This window comes from Chenopodium album, chromosome 26 (genome assembly GCF_948465745.1).
Source record: "Chenopodium album chromosome 26, dcCheAlbu1.1, whole genome shotgun sequence".
Classification (NCBI taxonomy): Eukaryota; Viridiplantae; Streptophyta; class Magnoliopsida; order Caryophyllales; family Amaranthaceae; genus Chenopodium; species Chenopodium album.
In genome coordinates, this window is record NC_137859.1 from 12970772 (window position 1) to 12983829 (window position 13058).

General features: G+C 34.5%; 1 protein-coding gene across 1 annotated transcript; it reads left to right on the plus strand.

Moving 5' to 3' along the window:
* The first annotated feature begins 7463 nt into the window (after positions 1-7463).
* On the plus strand, positions 7464-10720 carry LOC145617907 (heat shock factor-binding protein-like). The gene is made up of 5 exons (XM_081672670.1): positions 7464-7626; positions 8792-8845; positions 9308-9331; positions 9401-9443; positions 9911-10720. The coding sequence occupies exons 1-5, from the start codon at positions 7624-7626 to the stop codon at positions 10063-10065; spliced, it is 279 nt and encodes a 92-aa protein (XP_081528796.1). The 5' UTR covers positions 7464-7623; the 3' UTR covers positions 10066-10720.
* Positions 10721-13058: the final 2338 nt, after the last annotated feature.

Here is a 13058-nt window from a genome sequence, read left to right on the forward strand (position 1 = left end):
AGAAACATCTCTTTGTTTACCAACCTTGGTATGCACATTAACATCTCCATTAGTTTGTGTACCAGATCCATTGATGTTATGTCCTGAATTCATCAACGATGAGCCACCACCGTTACCACTACCAATAACATCGGGAACGTTATTAAAAACCACCTGTCCTACCTGATATACACTTTGTTTCGCCTTTTGCTTAGTCTTACTATTATCACAGGCGGAGCCAGGATTATTTAAAAATAAATTATCGTTACTCTTTTGAGTCATATCAACAACTTCTACCGTCCAAGACCCTACATCATCATCATCATTCCACCCTGACTGAGTAAGCAATGATCTTAAGTAGTACGAGATATAAGGTACATATACCCTAGGCCTCAATTGCAACTGTATACCGTTAGGACCGTAACCGTCTTCAAAGGTATTTGAATAATCATTGACAGGCATGAGATTAATCTGAAATATTTTGACATTACGGTTGAACTGCTGATGATTGTTCTTGAACTCTACGTACAAGTCGCCGGCACCATCCAATACAGGCCAATTTTCTTGTCCGACCATCAAGGCCGTCACCATATATCGAATAGTGAGCACCTTGTCGTAGATGCTGTTCAGACGCAATTTTTGAGGTCCTAACCAAGTCACTCACTCTCCACTCTGTACTTTGCGGCATTGGCTTATTTGCAACATAATGGTGAAGGCTCACTGATTTTTGATCTTCATTAGCATTTAGGTAATAGCCATTCAATGACCTTAGCCGTATCACCTCCATGTTTTTTTTTTTTTAGTGCAAAATGGTTAGAATATGATGAATAGTCACAAACTCACAAAGTCACAATATAAATACAAAGAGTCCAGGGTTTTCATAAGGGTTGATATTGGAATTACATATTACAAATATAAATAAAGATATTCTATATTTATCTAACAGGAATATTTAACTAATTGAATACTTGAAGGGGACAGGTATAGAACAGTATATATTCACTATTTAACTTATGGATTATATTGTCCAGAAAATGTGCTTTATGGATGAAAAAGTTAAAATTCCAAGCCCACGTTGTTAAAATTTAGAGAAATTTTCAATGGAGCCATGTGCTTTTGTTCATTCTTAATGGTAACAAAATCTTTGGTAAATTCTCTTAAAATATAGCATTATTTTTTTTTTTTGTAAAATTTGTTGATAAAAAAAAAAAACCTTTAAATGCACCAATTTGCAAAAAAAAAAAAAAAAAAAAAAAAAAAAAAAATCTTTTAAAAGCTTTATCGTAAAAAGAAACCCAAAGTTAAAAAAAATTGTTCAAAGAAACCTAGTATCACTAATTAACTTAATTAACCTTTAATCTCTTCTAATTACTCTCTAACTCTCACTTAACTATTTAATAATTAAACTAATTTATAAATTAAAAATAAAAAATAAAACCACCACCACTGTAACCACCAACCTAGCCACCTTTCTTTCTCTCCCTTTCCCCTAGCAGCCGTTCCCCATCGGTGAACAGCCGCCGACCCCCTTCCCTTTCCCTCTTTCCCCTTTACCACCTCAGCCACGAAAACCACCTCCAAAGACATCTACCTCGACCTCGATGGGGGCGGCTGCTACTTCACTTTTTCCCGGCCCCCTTCTTTAACCATCATCAACATTATTCAACCATTTAGAATCATTCAATTTTTCAATTTTGAAGAAGATAAAATGAGTGAGGAAACTAAGCTTGCAATAGACACTGGAAAACATGGTGCGAAGATCGGAAATCGCCATTGACGGGGTTAATTTGCATAATTTGTGGAATTTATTGCTGATTTTTTCCTTTTTTTTAATTAGGAATTATTTTATAGAAAGGGTATTTTAGTAAATTTATTATTTGGAGCCAAAATGATATTTAAATTTTGGCGCCAAAAGCATTTTGAAGTTTAAGGTTTGACTTTTACCACCTCACAAAAACACAAAAATTGTTTTTACCACCTCCACATCCAAAAGTTTTATTTTACCACCTTATACAAAAAATAAAGATGGATTTTACCACCACAACCCAACTGCGGTGACGGAAAGTTGATGTAGGCCCCACTATTTTTCATTTCCCTCCACATTAAAGGGTAAAAACCCGATTTCCCTCTCTCTTCCTTTTCTCACCTTTCTCATTGAATTTTTTGAAATCTTACCATCAATCTCTCACCTTCCTCCATTTAATTTTCTGAATTCTTACCTCTCTCCTCTCATTTTCTAAAATCTTACCTCTCTCCTCTCATTTTCTGTAATAGTAAAACCCTAAGTCTCAAAATTTATCACTAGCTTTCGCATTTGGCACCACAAATCCGCAACAACTCAGCAAGAATTTGTCATCTTTAACGTGGAGGGGACCAAAAGCTTGTGTCATGCTGCAATTGACAAGCACCAGCATCTAGGGGTGAATATGGTCTGGTTTGGTGCGGTTTGAGTCTAAACCAAACCAAACCGCAAAATACGGTTTGGTCAATTTTCCAAACCAAACCAAACCATATTAGTATTGAAACCAAACCAAACCAAACCGTAATAATGCGGTTTGGTGCGGTTTGGTTTGCGGTTTATGGTGAGACGACATTTTTTCATTAATAAATTTATAATAAAGTTTTCTGCGGATATCTGGACAAATTTGGTGCATTCTGGAAATTTTTGACTTCCGTACTCGATGAATTTTTTCGGAAAAAATATTTTAAGTTTTTTTCATTGCTTTAAATAAACAACTGTAAAGTTAATTTAATTAAAAAAAGCTGAAATTGCATTAATAAATAAAAAATTACACTATTGATGGAATTTGAATAAAGCTTAAAGAAATTAAAATCAACTTAACAACTTAAATTGTCTAATAAATCATAAGAAAAGCAATGCTCTAATCTTTCTTTTCTTTCTTAATTCTTTTCAAATTCTTGTCTGAGCCTTCTTCTTTGTCCATTACTTTTGCTAAGAGACATCCATTAGGGGATCTACACTCTATTTTAGTATGGATAGTCTCTCCCTTAGCTAAAACTCCATGCTTCTTCTCTACCCAAATCTTCTTCTCCGTAGAGTCAACTTTTCTCTTTCCTTTGTCTTTAGTAGCACCCTTCTTCTTAGGCAACACAGGAGTCTTAAACTCAATCTTTTCACCTAGGCGTTCCTTAGCAGGAATTTTCTTGTCACCAAGGCGAGTCTTCACATTGGTCTTCTCTACTTTGATTTGGTCCTTTTGAGATCTCCCATCTAACCTTTGCTTCACATCATTGGACAAAGAAGGTGGAACCTTTTGGGTAATCACCTCCCATAAAGGCCTAGCACACCAATACTTGTCAAATCTTTCAACTTGGTGTGAAACAGGGAATTCATAGTCAAGAAGTCAATTCTGGTGGCTCGATATGCTGTCTAATTATCCAATGATGATCGATTTATGATTCTCTGGTTGCAATACAAATACTATTACACCAACATCAACATTGGGTTTGATCTACCAGTAAATGTGATGGTAACCAACTTAATTTATTTTTTTTTTCATATAAAAAGAGTTTGTAAGGTAAAGAAAAATAATAGAAAGCCCTCCTTACGAGGGGAAACTCATTTACTAGTAAGCAACTTGTATGAATTTTTTCTGTCACAAAAAAAAAAAAAAAAAAAAAAAAAAAAAAAAAAAAAAAAAAGAACTTATATGAATTTTAACTAGGATTTGTAAGTAAGCAACTTATTGAGTAAGCTGCTGCTTAAATTGAGATTCTTCATAGGTAAAGTACAAAGTACTATTATTGGGAGATACACTCATGCATGCCCCATTAAGATAAAATAGGTGTAACTGCATAAATTTATAAATTATAATCCATACATTAAGCTATAATTGGATAATAACATGCATAACATAACATTTATTCATTTAATCAACAACACCACGATTAAACATAACATTTATTCAAGTAACCACAATGCAATGGAAACTTATTATTAATACTTACATGATCGGAATTTATTTAGTTTAAGGTAAGCCAAACCCGGCCATTATGACGATGATGGAGTGTCAAGTTCAAGGAGCATGCTTAGGAATTTTGCGAGTAGAAGGAACATGATCATCAGTTTGTGGGATGGCATCGGCATCCGGACATGCTGGGCCTCTTAGACCACAGTAGCCAAACACGCTACAGCACTGATTTGGGCCGCAGTCACTAGTCTGATTACATGTTCCGGCCTCCCCGCCCTACCCCATTGATGTTCCAACTAACAAGTTTGTGATCATCATAATTATCACAAACATCTTCATTATAACGTAAAACGTTTAATTTTTCTATTTTTCTTGTACCTTTGTTTGTGTTTTTCTTGATTGTAATTAAGGGTGGAATGTAATCAAGGTTGATGAGAAGGTATATATATTGAAATAAATAGGGTAATATGTCCTTTAATCAAGAGTTAGTCACTGATTTCTTACCAAAAAAAAAAAAAAAAAAAAAAAAAAAAAAAAGAGTTAGTCACTGATGGCGGCTTAAGATAATAAAGATAAGTCATTTTAATTGAAACATATATGTTCCATACATTCATGATCTCGATCTTTTCCGCATGCTAACAAACATTTTCGGGGTTTTCCCGTCAAAAAAAATAAAAAAACAAACATTTTCGGGGTTTTCCCGTCACAACCCGTTACCTAGATAGCTTATCTCTTGACTTGTCTTTAATGAATGTAGTTATTGAGGGTGGTGGTAAATGAATGAAGTCCTATTCTTGTAAACATTGAAGTTCAGCGTTTTTTTTTTCTTTGAGGAAACTGGCAGAGAAATATTATTAAAGGAGATCAATTTCCGCAAAAGGACCAAAACATACAAATTCATCACTATTTATTTCAATATATAAACCTTTAATTTTTCTATTAATAGTTGGTATTGTATTATTAATCCTAACTTTAGACCATTTATTTTAAGGAAAAATTGAAATAAATAATCCCACCTTTACTCAATCTGCTCAAAACGAGCCCACCTTTGTGTATTCTAAGAACAAGCCCACCTTTGCCCTCTATTTTCTCAAAACAAGCCCTTAACCTGTTTTTTTAAGTTAGTAACCGGTTTTAGAAGGTAACTGCCACATGTCACCTTCTAATTGGTCCAATTTAAATAAATAAGTGAAATTTTTTTTTAAAAAACTTTTCTCTCTCCTCTTCCTATCCCAACACTAACACTTCCGGCCATCCCCCCACTAGCTGCCGCCACTACCACTACCTCCTATCCCCGCTCCGCTTGTTGCCCCTCCGCTTGTTGCCCCTGCCCTCCCCCCAACGACAACCACCTTCATTCACCTTGAAACACACCCGTAAAAACCTCTTTGCCCACCCCTATCACACTTCCTCGTCTCCCAAACTCACCCAAAAAACCCACCAACACTCCCCCTTAATTTTACCTCCACCACTTAAAGCCCCACCCAAAAAACACATGCAATTCAAGCATTAATCGCTAACTGCCACTGCTTGTGCGTCAGATTGGTGATGCAGGGGTTCGTAAATTGCTTGCAAGTGACTTGCGGCGCTGTTGGTGTTATTAGGTGCGATTATTATTGCGGCTGGCTTGCTGTGTTAACAAAGGTGGTGTGTGCGGTTCGGTGGTGGTGTTGGGAGAGTGCATCAGGCGGGTTGTGGATGTGAAGGTGCTGTGATTAATTAAGGTTGATGGTGTATAGTTGCTGCGAAGGTGGTGTGGTGGCTTTGGTTTTGGTAAGGAGTGGTGTGAGGAGTGAGGGATGGTAGTGTTGGTGGTGACAGGGAATGCAGGTGGGAATAGGGTGGTGAAGTGGAGGAGAAAGATTTGTAAAAAAAATATATAAAAAATTAACCTGCTCAATAGGTCATAGGTAAAAAGGCTTGTTTTGAGAAAATAGATGGCAAAGGTGGGCTATTCCCAATATAAGCAAAGGTGGGCTCGTTTTGAGCAGATCGAACAAAGGTGGGATTATTCATTTCAGCTTTCCTTATTTTAATTCATCTCAACTTTCGATTAATTTTGAATTATCTCAACTTGAGGGGGGGGGGGGGGGGAGGGGCGCTTTTTTACTATCAGGTCATGACCGGTCAACAAAAGTCAATGACCTATTGTAATTGGTGACTTGACACACACGTGTCAAGACGATTTGATCTAAAACTAAATAAATAATTGAAAAAAACGAAAACCCCGCCCAGCCCCTCCCTTCCCTTCATTGGACCACCCTAACCCCCATGCTGACCGTCCAGCCTAGTCCTTTCCCTCACCAGCCCTCCCCCCACCCTGAGCGCCAATCTCAATCCCCCCCCCCCCATTGGCACCACCCCTTGTGTCAGACGCAACCACCCCGTTCTCCATCCCCCACTCACAAAAACCACCAAACGCCCCTCCCTAGCCCACCATGCCACTAAGATTTTCAATGTCGTTTCTTATCAACCGAAAATAGTAATTTAAATCAATTGCAATAAGTAACGTCATAAACTCAAAATTAGGCTAATTTGCAGAAAAAATGACCAGAGGTAGTAATCTTACAAATTAAACACTTTAAGATAGTATTAGTAATATGAGTAGACAAAATTTCCTTTACCTTATTTTTTTTTTATTGTTTTCAAATAATGTTATTAAAAAAAAAAATCTAATTAGAATCCATCCAAGTGATCTTATCGGTCTGGTCCGATTAGGTTAAAGAAAAACTGATCCAATCTCCGATTCTTGATTTATTTTTAAATTTCTAGTGTTTGGTCAAATCTGATCTAGGATGGCAATGACTCAGCTCGGATCCAGATCCGACGGGTCCAACAGATACGAGTCCGGGTCCAAAACGAGTCCAGTATGTTTTGCCTAATAATTTGCAATAAATGTATGTAAGGGTCAAATAAAAAAAATGTATTTCAAACTTCCGTCGGGGGTAAGATCAGTCTAAATCAAAGTTATACAACTAATGCAAAATTACAAAGCAACCAACTTATACACTTCTCTTTTGAAAAAAAAAACAATAAAATACAAATGAGCTAGCAATAAAACAATGATGATGTATTCGATATGCATTTTCAAAATCTATCTCTTGAAAAGGCTAATCTTCATAACTAGTTCACTACTAACGTCATCAACATTTTTTTTTATATAAAAACATCAACATTTTTTTTAACAAGCAATTATACTGTACTTTTTTTATAGAAAAATTATAAAATTAGTAAACAGATCTGAATCCGGGTCTAACCCAAATCCGGATCCGTCAAGGCCAAAATTTGAAGACCCATATTTGTGAAAAACGAATCTGGATACACGGATCGGGTGAGTCCAGATCCACTGCCATCCCTCTAGTCTTGACTAGTGAAGCCTATTCACACGTAAATACGTAATGCGATGTTGGTTTTTTTTTTTTTTTTTTTTTTTTTTTTCTTTGTGAAAACACACGTACTGTAATGCAATTTGAATTTGAATGATTTAAATTTTAAAATTTTCCATTTTAAATTTAATTTTTTTTTTTTTTTTCCAATTTTCAATTAGTTCCTTTTAGCAAGCTTTTCCACTCACGCGCGTCGCACTTCCAAAACAAAAACAATAACAAAAGCAAAGCCATTCATTATTTCATTTCCTTCATTCTATAATCCTAAGTTTCGAATTTCCACATTTCCAATTCCAATTCCAATTCCAATTCATTCAGCAACGACAATGGTACGCTCTTTTCTCTAATTTCTCCATATTTTTAAAATTATTATGTGTATTCTAGGGTTTTTGCCTTTTGCGAAATTGTGATACTTCGATTTCAATTTTTTGTTGTAATTGCGTTGCTATCATGCATTTTTGATCTTGCTATTTGAACAACTATATCCGATCTATTTGATTTTGTAATTGCTGATTATTGATATTCAAATTGTGAGTTTTTGTCAGATTTTTCGATTTTTTTTGGGTTATTTTGATGTAGGTTTTTTCTGGTAATCGATTACTTTTGCGATCTCTACTAATATATCTTTTATACTGAGTTGCAATTTTCTTGAGAAGAGAAATCCATGTAAATTATGTAAGATAATCTTTAGTATTATTTGATTGAATTTGGATTTTTTTTGGTATATAAAAAGACTGTGATATCATTCTGTAAGTCCAGCATTTCAAATTTTCGATTACTTTGCTATTAGAAGTCTTCAAACCCTCGAGTACAATTTGTTCTTTTAAGAGATTTCGAATTTAACGAGCGTTTGAAGTTTCCGATTCTGACCAACAAATCAATCTGCAAGTCATTTGCTTATGTTAAGAGATTTAGCATTTCATTAAACTTATGTAGGGAAGTTGAAGAGTGGTAGGTCCTTAATCGCTATGACATTGTAACATTTATAAGGCAATGTCGCTACACGAGTTTATTTTGTGTTTATAACTGTGTACAATCAGTGGTGCTTATCGTTGTGCCATGAATTATTATAGCTTGGACAGATGTAATGAAGATGATTTTGTTAAAAAAATGGAAGCTATAGTAATGTTAGTCTAGGAGTATATGTTGTCAAATGTCAAATTGGGGGTGGAATCGCATCAAGGTTATGTGCGTAACATGACCATCAAGGCTTAACTCTATTTAGTTGATTGGATTTTTATTTGGCTTGACTACGAGCTAGAAATGAGTGTGGGGTTGTGGGATATCCTCCTTATATGGCTATTTTCCGTTTCATGATTTTTTATTTGTAATTGTATCTTGTAAATATAGTCTTGAGACTTTAGCTCTGCTAACAATAATTTTTTGTGTATGGCTTTCTTGTCATGTTACGATTGGATCCCGTTTACTTGTTTAATCTGGCATTTCAGCTTATGTTAAGCTTTTTAAATGACATATTGGATATTTTGGTGGCAGGATGGACATGATTCAGATGAACCTAAACAAAATACCACTGATATGGCTGCATTTGTAAGTTGTTTGATATTTTTCTGATTCTTAATTTTAGTTCTTAGCACTTTAAAGTTTGATTTGCATGAATTACTTTTACTTGGATGTTTCATCCTTAAAGCAAATTTCTCTTTATATTCTCCTTTCATGTGATTTTCATTTTCTATTTATTTTTTTATTTTAAAATCTCCCCTTAGGCATATTTTTACATCTGGATATCTCTGCAAAGACTATTTATTTGTATAAAACTTCATGTCTAGCGCTTGCTGTTATATTATACTTCAAGGAAATTGCATCTTGATTAATCTCACTGTATTGAACTTGATTGATTGCATGTTTCCTATTTTGTAAACAAAAACTTGTACTATACCAATTTTGCTACCAATTATGTTACTGACTATATATGTCTTCGTAACAATCGGGTCTTTGTGCTTTCTGATAGTATTTGCTCTGTTATACTTATGATTTTTATTTGTTTTTCAGGTACAAAATCTTCTTCAGCAAATGGTAATTGGTGCTTCATACCCCTTATAATGTATGCTAATGCTGTTGTTGACATTAATTTTTCTTTTGCAGCAAACCAGGTTTCAAGCTATGTCTGAGGGCATTGTGACAAAAAATATCCTTTTTATTCATCTCTTAAGTAGTAAATAATAGTGTTTGTTACATCTGTTGAAATGCAGGCAATATAAAAAGAATTATCCATTCCTGGGCACAAATTTTCTTCTATTTGGGCATTTCAGTTATAAGACTTATAACCCAACTTTTCTTTGCACTTGCATTATGCTCTGTACAACTGATGAGGCAGTGTTGGGTGCATTTACTGAGACTTAGGCTATGAAATGTTTTCATTTCCTTTCTCTGTGTGCTTTTGTTTTGGTTCATCTAAATTTACGTAACTGTGCTTACCAACTGAATGTTGTTTTGCAAGACCATCATTAAATGCTTACCTTAGTTGCTAGATTGTTTATTTGGCTATTGTTTTTATCTGAGGACGGAGTTTCAGAATTTCCGTCTATCTATGACATGGTTTAGATTACTGCACCATAATCTTCCAGACTGTTTATTTCTTAACCACAATTGCACTAGATGAAATGGGTAATCGTATCGATGAACTAGAGCAGAGCATTAAGGATCTGAAAGAAGAAATGGGGCCAGATGAGTCTCCCTCTCCAGTGCCAGCATCAAAATCTAAGCCTGATGATTCCAAGCCAGAGGATCCTCCTATTACCACCGAATGAAGTCCATCAAGGATTCAAGGTGCCTACTTTCCATTGGTTATTTTTGGGCTCTTTCTATGTTGATATTAACATTTCCCAAGAAATTTGTTCTTGTATCAACGCTATGAAGTTTGAACCATGTGTGTGTCACTGGAGATTTGCTGTGTGTAGCTTAGTTGCCTGATTAGCAGCTACCAAATTTCTTGACTTAATGTGTGAAGAGGTGGATAGTTAATGATCTTTTGTATCGTGAGTATGCAGCCCTTGATATCTATCCTTGATATATGAAGTAAATGTTTCGGCTACTAGCAACATCTTGTGCTTTCATTGTCTTCTATTCCTCAGTTTTGGCCTTGCCAACTCTTTGTTGTTACCTGTCAACCATTTTGTGATGCTTATGAGTCAAATTCGATTGCTGCTGTCTGCAAGGCTTGCAAGTCGCCAAGTCGGTAGGAGAATAAAACATGGACTTAGATTTGCATTTGGTTTTCAGGAATTCGACTATGAAGTGTGATAGTTCCCTCAAACTGCTGTTTCCACTAACTGTTGATAAAAAAAAGTTAGATGCTGAAACTTCCGGCTTACGAGTTGTCTCTCATATGAATTATGAAATTGAATGTGACTTTTCTTACGAGTAATAATTAAAGATAAAGATTGTATAAATTAGAAATATAAACGTCTTTGAGACTTTTTCGGAAGGTAATTTTTTTTTTGCTCTCCCTCCGCTTATTGCTTAGAAAATTGTACATGTACATTATGGCTACAAACAGAGTCAAGTTAGGTATAAGCTTGCTTGAGCTGAGTTGGATGAAAAATATTGGCGTTTAAGCTCGAACGAGCTTTTAATTTTTCTTGTTCGAGGTTGTTTCACTGGGTAAATTATTTGCCCGACTCGGTTTGAGCTTGCTTGTCTGTAATTCTAGCTCCAGCTCAAGCTTCAGTTTAGTAAAATTGCTTTGGTAAAATGCTAATTCTATTTAATCCCTTGAAAACATACTGAGATAATAAGTTCATAGGTAGTAATAATTAAGATGAAATGTATTATCTTTGATAATCAACATGCGAGGCAACAACGAATTGTGAAAATGGAGAACATTTGTTTAAAGTTTCTTTCTGTATTATACTGTAGAACTTAGAGACTGATTGAATACCTATTTCTTAGGAGTAATTTTAGTGGCCTTAGCAAGATTTGATCGACTATTGCGATCTTTTTATTTTGAGGAAAATTAACCATTTACTAGTATATAATTTCATCAAAATATGAGTTTTTTTAGTTATAAACGAGTGATCAAAAAAATTAAGTGATAAGCCAGATGTTTGCAAATGCTTCAAGTAAAGTTTGTTTAGTAAACAAGCGTAAATTTTTGCCAAGTTTGTTTTATTGCTTGATGAAAGAGTTTTGACCACGCTCATAAGTTGTTCACAAATGTATTGGCTCATTTGCACCCCAAATTTAAAAGGATTTGTGTTTCGCTCTTTCATGAATCTAAATTCCAATTCTTTTTGCAATCTCTCCATATGTTTTTTGCTTTAATGGAGTGAGTTGATAAAAAGGTTAAACATTTAAACGATGAACTGTTAGTAGATTATACATACTATAAAATGTGCATTCATGGTTTTTTTTTTGGTTGTTTTACAAGCTAATTATTGTAGAAAAATATTAGAGTACTCTGTATTTGTAAACTGCAAATCAAACATCAAAAGATTTTTTAACCTCTTATTTTTTGTATTTATATATCAACACTACCAAACAATTGAAAAAGAATCGAACCATATTTACCAACATTAATTGTGACAAAATAATATAAGGTTGTATAGTTTGTCACAAATTAACTAGACATTTAAATAAAAGAAAAAAAAAAGCTTTCAACTGTATCAAATAACGAAACACAAGGGTAATACATTATGTTGCAACAAAAATGACACACTTTCTTAATAATTTGCGTTATTAATACACATTAATACAAACAATAAATCCATCATACATAAGATGGACTGCCAAAGAATTTACGAAGTTGCAAAAATAATGAGAGAAATGACTAAGAACGTTGGCACCTAGTAATTTCTTGGCAATTACGTTCATAAGGATTAGCAGTTTCAGTTTCATTGAAAGCACAGTTGTAGTAACTCAGGCCAGCCTTCGAGCAGGGAACACGATTACGATCCAGGACTAAGTAGGATATGAAGGTTATTTCGATATCCAGTAGTGAACGTCGACTGACCTCTGAACTCATCGCGTACTCGTTGCTGTCTTCGAAAGAAGTCGATATTGTAAGGAGAAGAGAGAAAACTAGGAGAAGGGCAAGAGAAGAGGTTGCTGTTTTCATGCCCATGTTTTACTTTTTTGTGATATTTCTTCTGTGTTTTTGGTTATGCTGTTTTTTGGGGTTTGTATTCTGTTTTATGTTGAGACTTTTGTATTTGTAGAATTGGTGGAGACAGCTGAGTTGGGATGTTCTTTGAATTGATAAACTAACATAGTAGGTACCACGAAGGTTGTACTAATATGATGTTCATTGTATACTCTTTTTTTAAAATAGAAGTCTCATTCACTGTTTATACGCGTATTTAGGAAGATGAAATGTGATATGACTTTGGTTTATTAAAGGTGAATATAAAAAACAAGGTAATGGGATTTTAGTTTAATAAAAGTGAAAATAAAAACGACAGTGAAATTTGTCGAATTAAAATTGTAACGTAAATATAAAGGTGAACTGAAACTTTTATTTAGAAACCATTAAGTTTTTGGTGAAATGAGACTTTTATTTGAAAACGGGAGAATACTTTAATTTTTTGGTTTGTTTGGAGATGCCAAAAAATAAAATAAAAATTTAGGTTAGTTTGAATTCTTCAATCAACATAGTTGAGGGCACGAAGCTGGACGGTATTAGCATAATTAATTGTTAATTAGTACACAACAACTTGAATTCTGACTTAAACTAACAATGTTGAGGGCACGTAAGTTGAGGAATGTCTCATTGATGATTTTGCTTACATTATGACCAAATTTGTAT

What these genes read in the sequence shown, in the direction of transcription:
- LOC145617907 (XM_081672670.1), top strand. An exon ending in AAAATCTTCTTCAGCAAATG is followed by an intron (nt 9,332 to 9,400) that starts GTAATTGGTGCT and finishes TTTCTTTTGCAG; the next exon opens with CAAACCAGGTTTCAAGCTAT. An exon ending in TGAGGGCATTGTGACAAAAA is followed by an intron (nt 9,444 to 9,910) that starts ATATCCTTTTTA and finishes CCACAATTGCAC; the next exon opens with TAGATGAAATGGGTAATCGT.